The sequence below is a fragment of the Staurois parvus genome, unplaced genomic scaffold (genome assembly GCF_062004578.1).
Source record: "Staurois parvus isolate SC_StPar_1 unplaced genomic scaffold, SC_StPar_1.0 ptg000560l, whole genome shotgun sequence".
Lineage (NCBI taxonomy): Eukaryota > Metazoa > Chordata > Amphibia > Anura > Ranidae > Staurois > Staurois parvus.
In genome coordinates, this window is record NW_028318356.1 from 1317494 (window position 1) to 1336192 (window position 18699).

The 18699-nt window shown below is 42.9% G+C and overlaps 1 protein-coding gene across 1 annotated transcript in view; it reads left to right on the forward strand.

Annotated features, from left to right (window-relative positions):
- LOC149450910 (complement factor H-like) overlaps positions 1-18699 on the forward strand; it is a gene marked incomplete at its 3' end in the record, with an annotated part of 293665 nt that overhangs the window by 115190 nt on the left and 159776 nt on the right. Inside the window, exon 5 of the mRNA XM_089691270.1 lies at positions 13577-13753. Coding sequence (XP_089547396.1) covers positions 13577-13753 — 177 coding nt within the window. The remainder of the gene's footprint in view (positions 1-13576; positions 13754-18699) is intronic.

The window sequence follows — 18699 nt, forward strand, 5'->3', positions numbered from 1 at the left end:
CCTGGACCATTCTCTTGCCTTCACCATGTTTGTAACCACACCAGTAAATGTCTAGAAGGAGCTGAGTATCACAGTCATTTTAAAGCTGCCTAATTGGTGCTTATTATGCTTGATTGCTGCTCGGTGACATCCACAGGTGTTTTCAATACCTGATGGAAAGCACCTGTATGAACCTCTGTTCTTCAGAGTGGTAGTCTTTAAGGGGTTGAATAATTGTGGCAATGAAGAAACCACATAAGAACCATTTACTACTGTATTACATAAACAATTGATGTCATTTTAGTTGCATTTGGGTAGTTACAACGTCCTTGTAGGATTTGATTCTGAATACAATTCCAAATGTACACTATAGTCCCTAAACCCCTTTACAGCATTGGGGGTTGAATAATTTTGGCCACAACTGTAGCATGAGTAAAAGTTGTCATATGGTAAGGGAGCACAGAGGCACCATGCACACCTGTTAACATCCGTAAGAGTGCTTGAAACAAAAAATTAAAGCTGAACTGCAAGAATTATCTTTTTTTTTTTTAATTTTCATTGGTCCAGATTAGTTACACCCAATTCTTCATACAGTATCTCACATCTAGAGGGCAGCAGGGGATTAATAATTTCACTGTCATAGAGTAGACTGTGCTACTACTGTTTATACCTGTGATGCTTTTGAGATAATTAATTATAAATAAATTGGGCGGTGGCTGACTCCCATAAACAATAATAACGCAGTGCTTCCAGCCATTACTGCAAATATCTTAATTAGTATTCAATAATATGGACACCTTAACAAATATAGCACCACACTAATTTTCCTTGAGTTCTTTTCACCAGTGTGATTTCTTACCATATACACAAATATCACCAGTTTGATAAATAAATAAATAATTTATTTGTATAAAAAAAATATTTATATATATATATTAATACAGATGAATCTACTGGTGGTGAGTATTTCCTACACACAATCAAGGGATAACCCACAATCAATTTTAAATAGGTCAAACGTAAAATATATATATATCACAAGAGCAAAAATGACAAAAATAATCTTGCAGTGGTTAGTAAATCTTAGTTATTAGTACTCAAGATATAATTTCCAATTCCCGTGGCCAAAGGGAATTAGGAAAATATTCCTGATATAATATGTACAGAAAACACTTCAGATATTTCAAGAAAACAATACAATTTCAACACCAAATATAGAGAAAAAATTAAAACTCTATTCCATAATCAAAGCAATTCTCTCCATACACTATGCAATCTGATTTGATCCAATCGATGCAATTTTGAAGTAATATGCAATCTCTATTTATATGCACAATCTTATTATTTCAGCACAATATCAATATTATCAAGGTTCTAGTAAATTCTAAATGAATAAAAAGTTTTTGACACTTTGACACAATTTCTCACCACTCCCAGATATAGCGGTTACTGAGATATTTTGGTGAAACAGCAGTCTTCTCGTCAGGAAATAAGTAAATATTGGATGAGCAGGCAAAAGTTCTTCTCTGGTCAAAAATAGGTTCTTTTAGGTGGACAAAAAGGTTTTCAAAAATAAGTTCTTCAAAAGCAGTCTTCAAAGGCAGAGTTTTTTTCTCAAGTAGTTTTTCCAAGAGGTTTTCAGAGTAGATTTGTTGTAGCGGGTTGTTTTTTTTTTTTAAGAGATTTTTTTTTTTTTCTTTTTAAATTTAAGAGTAGGGTCTGCATATACTGTATATATTGGAAAGACCCATTGTTCTCTAGGTCCACCCATGATGTAGGCTGATTGAACGGCCAGAATGCCATTGATTCTGGAGGTTCTCTACCTGTCCACTAGGGGCAGTCAAGTTCCATGAATGAAATTGTGACCACTTGTTATGAGTCATCTTCAAGCTGATGGTATGACTTTATTGATAAATTTATATGTCCTGCTGAAATATGAAAGTGGCTCTTATCAATATCTCTTTATATCATGTCCATTATGTTTAATTTAGTTTCGTGGCTCATCTTCCATATATGTGAATTTTTATTTTGCTGTCCATTATTCTGAGAATGGTAAATATTAAGATAATATTCCCATAATTTGTTATGGCATTCTATCAGCTATTGCTTGCTTGTTACTTCAGTCCATCATGTCAGATATTTCATATCTTTCCACATTCTGATGTAGGCACGTATGTTGGTAATCATTTGCTTTAAAATCTCAGATATAGTCTACCCAAATCACAATCCATCTCATATGTCATTATGACTTGATCATATCCAGTTTATGCTTTTGCATGTTTTTCTTTTGTAGTTGCCAACTTTATTAAATTGATTTCGGTGTCATGATATATATATAGTATTATGTCAGCTGTTTACTTTTAAATCCAGTTTTGCAATTGGGTTTCAAGGTTCACGGCCTGGGTGAGCACCTTGGAAGTGTATGCTTAGCTTTCTGTTGTCTGTGTCCCATTGGTAAACATTTAGTTGACTTTTCATAAGATGTATGACTCTGTTCAATGATAGGTGTCTCTATTCCCGCCATAGACTGATGTCCTTCTTGTGAATGAACCTCCATTTAAGGCTTTACTTAGTAAATACAGTTTATTTGGTAAGGATATTATGTTCAAAGCTTCCTGTTGTCGCAGCCTGTATTCTCGTCATTCATATGTTAAGAGATGTGTCTTCTACAATTACCATTTACGACGTTTTGGTCCATTTCAGTTAAGCTAAATTCAAGTGTTGTGTGACTCTATTGTATGTTTAAACAAGAATCTGCATTCAGTAACTTATTGTGAAATGGTGTTTGATACCGGGCAAACACATGGTTCTTGCAAAGTTGCTGACATTTCATAATTAGTTTAATTGAAAAGTATTTCTTTAATAATTTATGAATCAAAATCACTACACTACAGTAGCAAAAGTTTGCATACACCTGTATGTTTGGCTTGTGTTTACAAGAGCATAATGTCTATGGATGGCCGTATGGAGCATTTGTTCTTTTTGGATTCAGGAAACATGCTGGAACTTACATTGCAAGGATTCAGGCACCCGTGCCCAAGAGACCTAACATCGAAAAGCTTTGTGGTTGATGTAATAACTGTTTAGTGTAATTTCCTTTACAAACGTTAATTCTCTTTGTAGAAGGAAATCATGGAATCATGGAACTAATGCCTCATTCTAACATTATATAGTGATCTTCCCTCATCAAAAACACCCTTAAAAATGTATTCTACAAAAACCTGACCAAACTTTTAAGGGAAGCCCATAAGTGTATGGTCAGAGTTAAACTCATATTCCTATGCACTAAACTTAAAAAGGAAAAACAAAAGTCACTTAACAATCTAATCACCAGTGTCTTGAAACTGGAAGTCTTGCACAAAAGATCTCTAGATCAAGCAGTGGCTCGAGAAGCTGTTGAAATAGATCCTAGACACTGCTATGAAATGCAACATTTTCTTGAAAACTAAATTATTTTATGAACATGAGTATAGGTGTAAAGTTCTGGGATAGAACCCTTGAAGACATGTTCGAAGTATCTAAAAGTTACTCACTTTTAGGTACTTTAGTAGACAGATCAACTTTCTTTCACAAAGGAGAAGGTATATCTTTTACAGAGAAGGAATCAGAAAAGGAATTAAAATTACTCCTATTCCAAATAAAACCAGGAAAATGCTAAGTTCCAGATGGGTTCAGAGTCAAGTGTTGCAACCAATCACCTAAAACCATTAAAAAGTAGAGCCTCCAAATTCCACCCTCCACCATCATTCCCTCAGGCTCACATTGAATAAAAATTAGCCTTTTTGGTCTAAACTCAAGGTTATTCAGGCAATCGGACGAACAACCAACCATTTGAGAGCTGAAACATCATGTTTTAGGTTAAATATATTTTTATTATCAAAGTAGGCAAACATGTCGCAATCAGTCAAAAATCAGTGAATGAAAATATATGAACGTGTCTGCAAGCACAATCTTAAAAAGAGAGTAAATATCATAAATTCCAAAAAAATAGTTTATAGAATTATTCCAGGCAGTAAGTTGCATGTAAATAGCACAATATTTTTAAGAGCGTCAATAGTGAGACCAAATTTGCCAAAAACATTATAAGTAAGAGTTTATAAAATATGTATACTCCAAAGAAAAACAGATAAAGAGAAGGAGGTGGGAAGGAGTAAAGGGTCAGGGAAGCTTTGGGTACAGTACACTAAGTCATTGAGGGAGAGTAAAGTCCAAACAGTCCAAAATTATATTGCCTAAAGGTGGAAGGCGGAGCAAAACTACATGAGAAACAATCAGGAAATAGTGGATATATTTTCTGAGGCCACCAAGGATGTCATTTTATCAGAGGTAGAATAGTGTTCCCATATCAACCACAGGGAATTCCTCCCATGTATAATTTTCCTGAGCCACCAGTTCCTCTATCCCCATAATATCATTAACTATGTAAATCCAATGAATGATGGAGGGAAAAGGGTATTTCCATAAAGAGACAATCAATTTTCGCGCTGCAGATAAAAAGAAGCTTGCTTTTTGGGATTTATAAGAACCCGGTAAGATGGACAAAAGTGCAATGTCAGGCGACAGAGAGAGACTCATCATAAATTATATATAGAAAAAAACTTAAGCCAAAATGGGTAGACTGCTCTGCATCCTCACCAGATGTATATGTTCCTCTCTCCTCTGCACATCTGCAGCAGGTGTCTTATGACATTGGGAACATCCTGTGGACTGATAATGGATCCCTGTACCATCTAGAAATTATTTTTTTTGTGGGTATAGCAGGAAATAGAAGATTTATGTGTATATTGAAAATCTCTTTACCATTCCTCCATGGTGATCTCACGGCCCAAATCCCTAGCCCATAATTTGGTAAAATCAGGTAAGATGTTTTGGAAAGGACACATAATAGGCACTAGATGAGGGGCAACTGTTTTATAAAAACGGGGTGTAAAGCCGTCCATTCCAGGATATTTCCCACTCTTCAATCCTGTAGTGGTGGCAAGGAATTCCATTTCCATGAAGGGGAAATCCAAATCATCAGACCCGTGGTAAAGCTGAATCATTAATATAATCCCGCATAGAGGTAAGATAAGAAAGGAAGGTAGAGGGTGCCCCGGCATGGACAAATATATAGTTTTGAATAATAATTATGGAATTCCTCTGCTATTTCAGAATCTCTTTATTTTTTGGAGCCTGAAGTGGAAGTGAGGAAAAAAACTTTCTGTTTTTGAGTTCGAGGGTGCATTGTACATGCTAGAGGGTGGCCACACTTGTTAGCCGAGAAATAAAATTTGCTCTTCATCTTGTCATGAGCAATCAGAGACTTAGCTTCAAGGATGTGTAGAACATCATGCCTAGCATTCAAAAGAGAAAACAGAGTGGTCTTGTCCAGCGTTCATTTATGGGAGGCTTCTAGAGTGGAGATAAGAGTTAGCATTTGTGTATCTCTAATGTACGGTCTCGTTTTAAACAAGTCCCGTGCTGTATGAATACCCCGGATAAAATGCATTTCAATGCCTACCACTTAATATGTGGGTGAGTGTCATCTGAGGCATGAGTAATGCTAAACTCCCAAATTGCTTGAAAAACCGCAGCTATGCATGTGTATTGCCTTAACACATTGTCATTCAATCTCCACGTCCCGTCTCATACTCACACCCAGGCTGCCCAGGCACAGGTGTATGGGGGACGCACTTGGCATCCTGGAAAAGAAGTGGGCGGGGAGAGAGGTGGGCATGCATCAGCCGCACTGCTTTCCCTACATACAGCTGCACTGCAGTACCTTGCTGGCTTTCATGTGCAGGAGGTGGGTCTGAGACTTGCCTCCTGCACATGAAGCTGGCAAGGTGCTGGGGCCGCATTTAGGGAAAGCAGTACAGCTGGTGATCTCTGCATGTCCACTCCTATTCCCACGCACTGAGACCTGCCTCCCACGCATGAAAGCCAGCAAGTTGCTGCATATAGGGAAAACAGTGCGGCTGGTGCATGGCCATCTCTTTTCCCGCTGGATGCTGGTGAAAGCTGAGCTATTCTTCTTAATCTGCGCAGTGGAGAGGTTGGACTGGATGCCCCAGGACCAGAGAGTGCTACGTTTGTTAACTAGTTGCCGACCGCAGATAGCCGAATGACGGCTGCACTGCGGCCGGCCAGTTCTGAGTGGACGTCATATGACGTCCTCCCAGAACGCGCTCTCCTGCGCGCCCCAGGGGGCGCGCACCTGGCGATCTCCGTGATCGCTGTGTCCTACGGACACAGCTGATCACGTGATGTGGTAAAAGGCCAATCACAGCGGCCTTTTACCACATGATCAGCGGTGTCCAATGACACGCTGATCAGAGGGAAATGCAAGTGCCGGTTCTCGGCTGCACTTTCCTCACGCTGTCAGATCGTGAGGAAAGTACTGCCGAGAACCGGCAGTTGTCAGAGCGGGGATCGGCACTGATCATCAGGGCACTGATGATCAGTGCCCTGATGATCGGTGCCCAGCAGTGCCACCCGCAAGTTCCGCCCACCTGTGCCCAGCAGTGCGCCCACTAGCTCCGCCCACCTGTGCTCAGCAGATCACCCACCTGTGCCCAGCAGTGCACCCACCTGTGCCCAGCAGTGCACCCACCTGTGCCACTCTGCAGTGTCCCACACCTGTACCCAGAAGTGCCACCTACCTGTGCCCAGCAGTGCCACCCACCTGTGCCCACCCACCTGTGCCCACCAGTGCCACCCACCTGTGCCCACCCACCAGTGCTGCCCACCAGTGCCACCCACCAGTGCAGCCCAGCAGTGCTGCCAGTCAGTGCCGCCAGTCAGTGCCCAGGGGTTGTGCCAGTCAGTGCCGCCAGTCAGTGCCCAGCAGTGATGCCAGTCAGTGCCGTCTATCAGTACCCATCATCAGTGTCACCTATCAGTGCCGCCTATCAGTGCTGCATATTAGTGCCGCCTATCCGTGACACCTCATTAGTGCTGTCTATCAGTGCCGCCTATCCGTGCCACTTCATTAGTACTGCCTATCAGTGCCCTTTAGTGCTGCCTATCAGTGGCCATCAGTGCCGCCTATCAGTGCCCATCAGTGCTGCCTCATCAACGCACATCAGTGAAGGAGAAAAAATACCTGTCTGAAAAATTTTATAATAGAAACAAAGAAACTTTTTTTTTTTTCAAATTTTTTGCACTTTTTTTATTTATAGCGCAAAAAGTAAAGCGCCCAGTGGCGATTAAATACCACCAAAATAAATCTCTATTTGTGAGAAAAAAATTATCAAAATTTCATATGGGTACAATGTTGCATGACTGTGCAATTGCCAATCAAAGTGCGGCAGCGCTGAAAGCTGAAAATTGGCCTGGTAAATAAGGGGGTATAAGTGCCTGGTAGGCAAGTGGTTAATGGTAAATCATTTTATTTTCCCCTCTGTGACTACAGCAGTCTTCTAATCAGCCAGATCATGGCCAGGCTTTTCTAATCAGTGTGCACCTGTTGCCTCTGGGCACTCCTCTCCCTCAGCAGCCATGCCTGGCTCAAGCTGAAGAGGAGACTGTCTCCGTTCAACCCAGAAAAGTTGACTGTGGATGTACTGTATTTAGCAAGGAAGTGTTTAGCAGGCTTTGTATACACCACTAAAAGTAGTCCTCAAAAAGCCAGTTATAAAATAATACTCCTTTATAACTGGCTCTGAGCATACGCAAATATGCGGTCTCTCAGCGGCTGGACCTTGATGCCGAGTGGCCGCATATTTGCATGCCACTTGAAAATACATGTGCTGAGAGCGCACGCCCTGCGTGCTCCCAGCACTTATGTCCGTGTCTCACGGAAAGGTCCGGATCTCCCCTTGCAATCCGGACCTTTTCTGATCACATGACCCTAAAACCCCACCCTGCCTCCCGGCATCTGAAAGCCCTTAAACGGCCAGGAGTTGCCAGCGCAAAGGGGTTAATAACTTGCTTTGTAGTACTGACAGAACACTTAAAAAGCATTACTCACAGAGCCAGTTATAAAGAAGTTTTGCTTAATAACTGGCTTTGTGAGTAATCCTTAAAAACTGGCTTTGTGAGTAATGTTTAATATTTAGCTTTCCAGTAGTCACAAAGCCAGTTATGAAGGATTACCCACAAGGCCAGTTATTCAGCAAAAGTACTTTATAACTGGTTCACTGGGAGTAATGCTTAATAACTGTCTTTGTGACTACTGAAAAGCTAAATATTAAACATTACTCACAAAGCCAGATACTAAGCATTGCTCGCAAAGCCAGTTTTAAAGGATTACTCATAAAACCAGCTATTAAGAAAAACTCCTATCTGGCTTTGTTTGTAATACTTTATAACTGGCTTTGCAGTATTCACAAAGCCAGTTACTAAGCAGTACACACAAAGCCAGCTTTAAAGCATTATGTATAAAAAGTGCAGTGCTAATGGTAAGGTAAGAAGAGTGAAAAAATATATATTGATATGTTCATAAAAGTCACAAATGAAGAACATAAAATCCGTATCAGATCCTCCCTTGTAATGAAGGACTTGTGTCTGGAAACAATTATAGAAATGCGCACTCACCGGAAGCGCATACGTAATGCTCATATAAATGTGTCCACAGTAGACCACTAAGGCAGGCGGGGTATGGCAGGTAACCGGGGAGCTTCCTTCTGGGAAAAGGACTGCGCAGCAAGAGGTCTTGGGTAAAGGTGAATATATGCTAGTCCAAAGGTCCCCTTAAGGTTGGATGGGTGCTGAGCTGGTTACATGGCTCCCTTCCTCTGGATACTGGTAGTTGAGGGTAATCTGTAGGCTTAATGGCTCATATGGAGAGCCACAAAATGAATGCAAATAGTGTAGTACTTTATAATAAACTTTATTCCAATCAAAATAGTAATCAGGGTAAAATGCAGAGTATATGCAGCACTAACCCGTTTTTAAGATGGCTGCCGGGCCTCCATGTGGCTCCGGCGGCAATGACGTCACGGTGTGTTGATTCCTCCTAAGGAGCTGGTTTAACTCAACGCCTTTAGCGTTTTGCTAGACATGCCGGTTTGCTAAGGAAGGGAGACACAAAAAAGGACTAGCCTGCTGTATAATTTTTTCTTTTTGATTTTTGGGGTGTCTTTGAATTCAGTCCTCTGTAGGTTGATAATTTTAATTTCCATCAAATGATGGGGCATCTTATGTTCCTAACACATTACCCAGTCCATATCGGTATAAATATCCAGCATGATGTGTTTTCAAAGTGTTCCTTTAATTTTTTTAAGCAGTGTATTTTCTCTGTACCTTGGTCAATTGACAATTTGGTACTACTTATGAAATAAACACTCTATAGCAATGGTATCCAAACTGCTGCTCTCTGCTTGCTTTTATTCGGTCATTGGGGCACGATTTAATTTATCGACACCAATAATGGAGCACAGTTCCTCCCATTGACACCAATAATGGGGCATGGTTCCTTCCAATGACACCAACAATGGAGCACAGTTCCTGCCAATGACACCAATGATGGGGCACAATTCCTCCCAATGATACCAGAGATTCGGCACAATTCCTCCCTATGACACAATGATGGGGCACAATTCCTCCCAATGATACCAATGATGAGGCACAGTTCCTTCCAATGACACCAGTTGATGGGTCACAATTCCTCCCAATGACGCCAGTGATGGGGAAAAATCCTTCCAACTATATCAACATTGGGGCACAATTCCTCTCAATTACATCAACATTGGGGCACAATTCCTCCCAATTACATCAACATTGAGGCAAAATTCCTTCCAATCACACCAATGATGGGACACTATTCCTACTAATGACACCAATGATGGGGCACTATTTCTACCAATGACACCAATGATGGGGCTCAATGACACCAAGGATGGAGCACAATTCCTCCCAATGACACCAAGGATGGGGCATTGTTTACTCAAACTAATGCTGGGACATGTTCTACTCCTGATGGTCACAGTGCACCCCTCTAAAGTCTTAGGGACAGTAAACTGGCCCTTTGTTTAAAATGTTTGGAGACCCCTTCTCTATAGTGACGCATAAACCGAAAACTCAACTGCTAAGGCCTCTACACCTTTCAAATAGAAAGTAAGCCTTTGAGGTATACGGTCTATATTTTGTATACGCAGTCACTCTCACCACTACGTAAGTCTAAACCCTACTTTCTCCACCTATGGGAGCAAATGCTGGACCTTACCTCCAAACTACACAGATTATTTGCTTTCACCACAGCCCTTTGTTGGAGATGTTTTAAAAAGAGACTCTACCCCTCACATTTGATGGTCATGCATGGTCAATATTCCAACATACCTTGCTTACTGCTCTGCTGCCATGCCTTTGCTGCTGAATATGCTTGCTGTTGCACTGCATACTCCATGCTTTTTCCCGCTGTGCCCTTAAGCATTTGCTCTAGCTGAATTCAGGTTGAGGACTTGATGCCACTCGTATTTCACTATTTCCATTATTCCCATTGGAAATTCATATACGAGGACTTCACATCAGTAAAATATCCCTCTAGGAAATTAGTCGTCAGCAAAAGGAAGAATGAATTCCACAAAATATATGTTTGGGACTAATACATTCATTCCTCCTGAGCCACATACAGTAGCAAGAAAAAGTATGTGAACCCCCTGGGATTACGTGGAGTTTTGCATGAATTGGGCTTAAAATGTGCTCTGAACGTCATCTAAGTCACAACATTAGAAGAACACAGTCTGCCGAACATAATACTACACAAACATTAGATGTTGCCATGGTTTAATTGCACATAACATGTAAACATTCACAGTGCAGGGAGGAAAAACTATGTGAACCTTTGGACTTAATAACTGGTTGACCCTCCTTTGGCAGCAATAACCTCAACCAAGTGTTTCCTGTAGTTGCAGATCAGACCTGCACAATGATCTGGAATAATTTTGGACCACTCCTCTTCACAAAACTGTTTCAGTGTAGCAATATTCTTGGGATGTCTGGTATGAATTGCTCTCTTAAGGTCATGCCACAGCATTTCAATCGGGTTAAGGTCAGGACTCTGACTGGGCCACTCCAGAAGGCGTATTCTGTGCTGTTGCAGCCATTGTTTTGTTGAATTACTTGTATGCTTTGGGTCATTGTCCTGTTGCATCACCCATCCTCTGCGGAGCTTCAGTTGGCGCACAGATGGTCGTACGTTTTCCTGCAAAATGTCTTGATAAACTCTGGAATTCATTTTCCCATCAATGACAACAATCCGTCCAGGCCCTGAGGCAGAAAAGCAGCCCCAAACCATGATGCTCCCTCCGCCATGTTTTACAGTGGGGTTGAGGTTTTGATGTTGGTGTGCTGTGCCTTTTTTTCTCCACACATAGTGTTGTGTGTTCTTCCCAAACAACTCAATCTTGGTTTCATCTGTCCACATTATATTTTGCCAGTAGTGCTGTGGAACATCCAGGTGCTCTTTTGCAAACTTCAAACGTGCTGCAATATTCTTTTTGGACAGCAATGGCTTCCTCCGTGGTGTCCTCCCATGTACTCCATTCTTGTTTAATGTTTTCCTTATTGTAGATGTGTCAACAAAAATGTTAGCATGTGCCAGAGATTTCTGTAGGTCTTTAGCTGACACTCTAGGATTCTTCTTTACCTCATGCAGCATTCTGCGCTGTGCTCTTGCAGTCATTTTTACAGGACGACCACGCCTAGGGAGAGTAGCAATAGTGCTAAACTTTCTCCATTTGTAGACAGTCTGTCTTACCGTGGACACATGAACATCAAGGTTTTGGAGATACTTTTGTAACCCTTTCCAGCTTCATGCAAGTCAACAATTCTTGATCGTAGGTCTTCTGAGAGCTCTTTTCTGTGAGGCATGGTTCACATCAGACAGTGCTTCTTGAAACCAGTAAACCCAAAACAGGTGTGTGTTTTTTAAGGGCAAGACAGCTGTCAGCAATACATCCAATATCATCACACTGATTGGAGTCAAGGTTGGCTCACTCCTGGCTCCAATTAGCTCTGGGAGAAGTCATTAAGCTAGGGCCTCACATACTTTTTCCTCCCTGCACTGTGAATGTTTACATGTTATGTGCAATTAAACCGTGGCAACATCTAATGTTTGTGTAGTATTATGTTTAGCAGACTGTGTTCTTCTATTGTTGTGACTAAGATGACGTTCAGAGCACATTTTATGCCCAATTCATGCAAAACTCCACGTAATCCCAAGGGGTTCACATACTTTTTCTTGCAACTGTATCTCTGACTTGGTATTTGATCACTGGTATTTATTGAACATTAGTTCCTTATGTTGCAACATTTGATCCTATTATTGATATAGTGGCCACAATCATTTCCCAATAATCCACGCATCGGAAGTACCTAGTAGATAGATTTATAAATTATATGTGGCAATTGCTGTGGTATATTCCATTGCATGGTTGGACTTGTGTCTGGGCAAATTTTCATATTTTTCTTTGGTTATTTGTTTGTGTCTTGTTTGTTTTTCAGTAGTAATGCATTTTTTAACACATCTTAAACCCATAAATGCTTGTGATTTCTAAATGTATTTTCACTTTTTGGAATTAAAAATGTTTTTGATATAAGATCCGGATCATAATACATTTAGTTCTTTTCTCGTATGCCAGGCCTATTTTTGTCTTAAATAGTAACCATTGTGCCATCTCTATAGGGGTTTTCTGTTAAGTAGTGCTTAAAGGGTTACAAAGACAACACCCACTTACAGGTGGAGGTGAACTGCTGAAATTATATCAGATTAATTATGCAAACTATTTTGAAGTTATTTTTTAACCTACATATAAAGTTCCATCTGCTTTACCCATTTTTCTTTGAAGTCTTGCCATGTAATATGGAAATAGTGTGGCAATCTACATTTCCAGTATGTGATTATGACATTTTAACATTTGATCAACTTTTGCCAAAATGGATACAGTATGCATTCTACACTATATTCAATATTATTAATTGAAAACAGCCTTCTACATCTTTCCTGGTTAAATAATCCAAACCTATTCTGTCTCTGGATGAGAATGACTGTGAATAGGGATGAGCTCAATGTTTGGGAGCCAAACGCCATGTATAAAAGCAGTATTACTATTGCTATTATACATGACTGCTTCTCACTGTCCATGGTTGTTAAGGACACCAATGGATTCCCTGGTCATAAATGCAGAGGGGCTGGATCCCTATGACATCATTGACCATATTGTATATTGTAATGCATCCTTTTGTATAACAGTTGTAAAGGAGGGACCTGGTAAACTCTGAAACCTAGAACTTTGCCTGTCAAATTTGTCAGGTATTCAGGTGAAGCAGGAGGTACTGAAAGCTTCTTCAGAAATATTCAGCTACATCTTCACCTCCACCCTTGTTAGGTTTGTATCCTTCCTGTACAACATTCAAGGTTTGTCAGTTTAAAAACTGTTTGCTAAAAAACTTAAAATCCCCACTGCCAGTTTTACTGGCTTTTCAAAGGCTATACACAAATACTGCAAATTGTACTGGAAATGTTTTGAATATTGTTTCAAGAAAGAGACTTACCCAACATCCACTGTTATGTATAACACCAAACTATTTTAAAGTCCTGTTTTTTCTCCTGCTCTCCATTTTAATTTTTCATGGCATAGTTTTAGTGTATGATATTGAACTTTTTTTTTTTTAGAAATTGTTTGTTACCAAGAGATTGTGAAAAATGGTATGGTCCATTACAACAAGGAAATGTATAGAGACGGAGAGACTGTTACACTCACATGCAATGAAGGCTACCAAATTGAGCACAAACCAGATGAGCTCAGGGCATGCACAGCAAATGGATGGAGCCCACCTCTGAATTGTATTAGTAAAAACTTCTTAAAGTTTGCATCCATTTTTTAAACAGGTATTTCTTTATTGGGTAAAGCAAGAATAAAATTATATAGTACATGTACATCACATGTCAGTGAATGGTTATAATGGTTAAAAGCACTTACAAGTGTGTAAACAACAATTGGCATCCAGCAAACTACAAGTCCCACAATGCAGCACTGTGGAACTTGTAGCTTGCTGGATGCCAATTGTTGTCTACACACTTGTAAGTGCTTTTAACCATTAAAACTAATAATTGACATGTGATGTACTTTTACTATGTAATGTTATTCTTGCTGTACCTGTACTTTTAACCATTATAATAAACTTGACTCAGACAGTTTTACACTACGTGAGTCTGGTACTCCTGTCTTCTTTATCTTTTGGACCCTTTGTCCATAGATGTCTGTTTAGACTGGAGAAGTGACTGTGATTCCTTATACATTGCTGACAGACAGATTCATTTGTATAGCTGTGTTTGACATCTCACATACTGCTTCTGGAAAGCTCATATATGTGATGAAAGAGCACTGGGTGATCCATATAAAGTGCCATCACCATTGTATACTTCTGTGTGTAATGGTGTCACTGCACTACCACCGTTGGCTGCCGTGTGTTCCAAGCCTCAATTTTGTGGGCTGGACATGACATCATGTAGTACTCAGAAATAGCGGTCCCACAATTACATTTCACCAGAGAGGTGTCTTCATGAAGTATCGAGCCACCATTTCTGGGGAGGTTTTTTAAGGGCAAAATCAATTTGATTAGGTGGCTACAACTATGGCTACCAATAGTTGTAGTCACCATATTCCTCTGGCTGTATATTGTGCTGCGGTTTTCAATAGCAAGTGTAATACATAAAAAAATTGGTTTACAAAAAGTTATATTGACTTATTAAAAATTGCAGGAACTATTACATTCCTCGAATTAATACCACTAATACCATATTATATATAATATGGGTACTGATCACTAAGTCTTCCTTTTGTGGTGATTAATCCACATGGGTGGAAAATACTCCAAAAATGAGGGAGAACAAGAGTATTTTTTCAACATTAGGAAAATATATGTCAGGGAGCGAGGAGCCAGACACACAAGGAGGTGCAATTAAAGGTAGGTTTATTAATATAAAAATAAGACAAGAGTCTATGCAAGTCCAACAGCGGAAATCGTAGCAAAAGCTGGGGTCAAGAGCCAGGAAGAATGGTCGCCAGAGCCGGGATCAGGAGCCAGGAAGAATGGTCGCCAGAGCCGGGATCAGGAGCCAGGAAGAATGGTCGCCAGAGCTGGGATCAGGAGCCAGGAAGAATCGTCGCCACAGCCAGGATCAGGAGCCAGGAAGAATCATCGCCAGACCCGGGATCAGGAGCCAAGAAGAATGGTCGTCAGAGCCGGGGTCAGAAGCCAGGAGGAGTCTTAGCCAAAGCCGAGTTGGTATCCAGGAAAGCAATGAGTAGCTAAACAGGAGCTTGCTGCTGTGCAAGAGACAGGACACGAATGCAATGGACAGCTACAAACAGCAGACTTAAATGTGATAAGCCGCACCTCCTGGGGGAAGAGCTGCAGAGGGCTGAAAGCATAAAGGATCCCACAATGCTTTGCAGACACCTAAGATGGATGCCAGCACATGGAGCAGCACAAGCCCTGAGGAAAGGTAGGACCTTGACAGTACCTCCTCCTCAAGGGCCCCTCCCCCTCCGCGGCTCAACAAAGGGTTTCTGGGGAAAGCGGGCCTGAAAAGTGCGGAGGAGGGCAGGAGCATGAACATCCGCGGAAGGAACCCATGAACGCTCCTTGGGACCATAACCACGCCAATGGACCAGGAACTGCAGCCGACCGCCGCAGACCAACCGAGAGTCCAGGATGCGGCTCACCTCATGACCGTCAACCCGGATAGGATGAGGCCGAGGTGGAGAGGCAGTAAAGAGATTGCAGACCAGAGGCTTCAACAGGGATACATGGAAGACATTGGAGATACGCATCCCAGGAGGAAGAGCAAGGGCATAGGCAACCGGGTTCACCCTGCCGAGGATGCGGAAAGGACCAACAAAATGGGGAGCCAGTTTCGGTGCGGGCACCCGAAGATTGAGGTTACGAGTGGACAACCACACCTGATCTCCGACCTGGTATGAAGGAGCGGGCAACCGCCTATGATCAGCCTGGAGCTTCTGGCGCTGGGCTGAGTCCTTCAAGGACCTCTGGATCTGCCCCCACGAGGAACGCAGGGCAGCAAGATGGTTCTCCACAGCCAGAATGTCCTGTGGCGAGAACAACTCAGGCAATACAGTGGGTTGGAACCCATAGTTGGCCATGAAGGGAGACATCCCGGAGGAGGAGTTGACAGCCGAGTTCCTCGCAAACTCTGCCCATGGCAGGAGATCGACCCAATTGTCTTGATGGTCAGAGATATAGCAGCAAAGGAATTGTTCCAGGGCCTGGTTGGAACGCTCTGCAGCCCCATTGGACTGCAGGTGGTAGGCCGAAGAGAAGGAGAGCTTGATACCCAACTGGGAGCAGAAGGCGCACCAGAACCTGGACACAAACTGGCTCCCACGGTCCGAGACAATCACCTTAGGCAACCCATGCAAACGAAAGATCTCCCTGGCGAAAACCGTAGCCAGTTCTTGCGCAGTCAGCAATCTCTTGAACGGAACACAATGGCACATCTTGGAGAAACGATCAATGACCATAATAATGATCGTATGGCCTTGAGACACAGGGAGGTCCACAATGAAATCCATGCCCAGGTGTGACCAGGGACACTCCCCATTGGGAATGGGTTGCAGAAGGCCCAAAGGAAGATGCCGAGGAGATTAATTCTGGGCACAGACAGAACATGCCGCTACATATGAGGCGATGTCGGAACAGAGAGATGGCCACCAGAATAAACGAGAAATGACCCAGGACAACTGGTTCCTCCCCGGATGACCGGCAGTCTTGGAATTATGGTAGGTACGCAGCAAGCGGGTGCACAATCCCTCAGGTATGAAACATCTACCAGCCGGTCTCTCAGCGGGAGCATCAGTTTGAGACACTAAAATCTGCTCCCCAAGGGGAGAAGTCAGGCTGGTACGAATGGCAGCCAGGATCTGATCCGGAGGTATGACCGAGGTCGGCTCAGAGTCCTCCCTGGACAGCTCAGAGTATTGCCGCGACAAGGCATCAGCCCTGACATTCTTGGAGCCAGGCAAATAGGAGACCACATAGTTAAAATGCAACAAGAACAGAGCCCATCTGGCCTGATGAGGCGTTAACCTCTTAGCCTCCAAGAGATACGTCAGGTTCTTTTAGTCAGTGAGAATGAGAACTGGAACCGCAGAACCCTCGAGCAGGTGCCTCCATTCCTTGAGAGCCTGAATAATGGCCAACAACTCCCTGTCTCCAATCTGGTAGTTGCATCTGCGGAGGAAAGCTTCCTGGAATAGAACCCACAGGGAAGTAGGGGTCCATTGAGCGACCGACGCTGAGACAGGAGGGCGCCTACTCCCGTCTCAGATGCATCAACCTCGAGGACAAAAGGCAACCCAGGATTGGGATGAGACAGTATGGGAGCCAAAGCGAACGTTGATTTCAGAGCTTCGAAAGCTAAGATGGCCTCGGATGACCACTTGTGGGGATTACTGCCCTTCTTGGTCAGATCTGAGAGAGGCTTGGCCAGCGTGGAGAAGTTCCTGATAAACTTCCGATAATAGTTGGTGAATCCCAAAAAGCGCTGAACAGACCGAAGACCACTGGGACGAGGCCACTGCAGAACCGCCGAAACCTTCTGAGGGTCCATGGAAAATCCCACAGCGGAAATGATGTAGCCCAAAAAGGCAACCTGGGATCGGTGAAATTCACACTTCTCGAGCTTACAGAAAAGCTTGTGCTCACGTAAGCGTTGCAGCACCCGCTTGACATCCTGGATATGAGACTTTATAGACGCAGAGTAAACCAGGATGTCGTCCAAGTAAACCACTACACACTGCTGCAACAAGTCACAAAAGACATCATTAATGAACTCCTGAAAGACCGCAGGCGCATTACACAACCCGAAGGGCATAACCAGGGATTCATAGTGGTCGGTTCTGGTGTTGAACGTGGTCTTCCACTCGTCACCCTCCTTGATCCGTATGAGGTTGTACACCGCCCTAAGGTCAAGTTTAGTAAAGACCGTTGCTCCCTTGAGGCAGTCAAACAACTTGGTAATCAATGGTATAGGGTAAGCATTCTTAATCGTGATTCGATTGAGACCCCTAAAATCAGTGCAAGGCCTCAATTCACCACCCTTCTTTTTCATGAAGAAAAAGCCAGCTCCTGCTGGAGAAGTAGACTTGCGAATGTGCCCCCGGGAAAGCGCATCCGCAATGTACTCCTCCATGGCCTGATTCTCCGCAACCGAAAGAGGATACACCCTGCCACGCGGAGGAGTGGCACCGGGTTGCAAGGCTATGGCACAATTGTATGGACAATGAGGAGGCAGAGCACCGGGACACACCTTGTCAAACACGTCCAGGTACTCCCTATAGTCAGTGGGCAACACAGATTCCGAGGAGGCACACAACACCTTAACAGGTGCACGGATGCAACCGGCCCTACACCGTGGAGACCACGAGAGGATCTCGGCCGATCGCCAATTAAAGGTCGGATTGTGCTTCTGAAGCCATGGTTATACCAAAACCATGGAGTAGTGCAGAGAAGGAATTACCTGGAAACAGGCCAACTCCTTGTGAACAATCCCAATAGCTACTTCAACCAGCAGGGTCTCGTGGGTAACCTGCGATGGTTGCATGGGCCTGCCATCTATCGCCTTGAGAACCAATGGAGTAACTCGAGCCTGCAGAGGAATGGAGTACTGGGCAGCAAACGAATGTCCATAAACAACCCGCCAGCACCAGAGTCTACCAACGCCTGGGCCATCACCGAGCCTTCCGCCCAAGAGAGGACAACGGTGATTAGCGG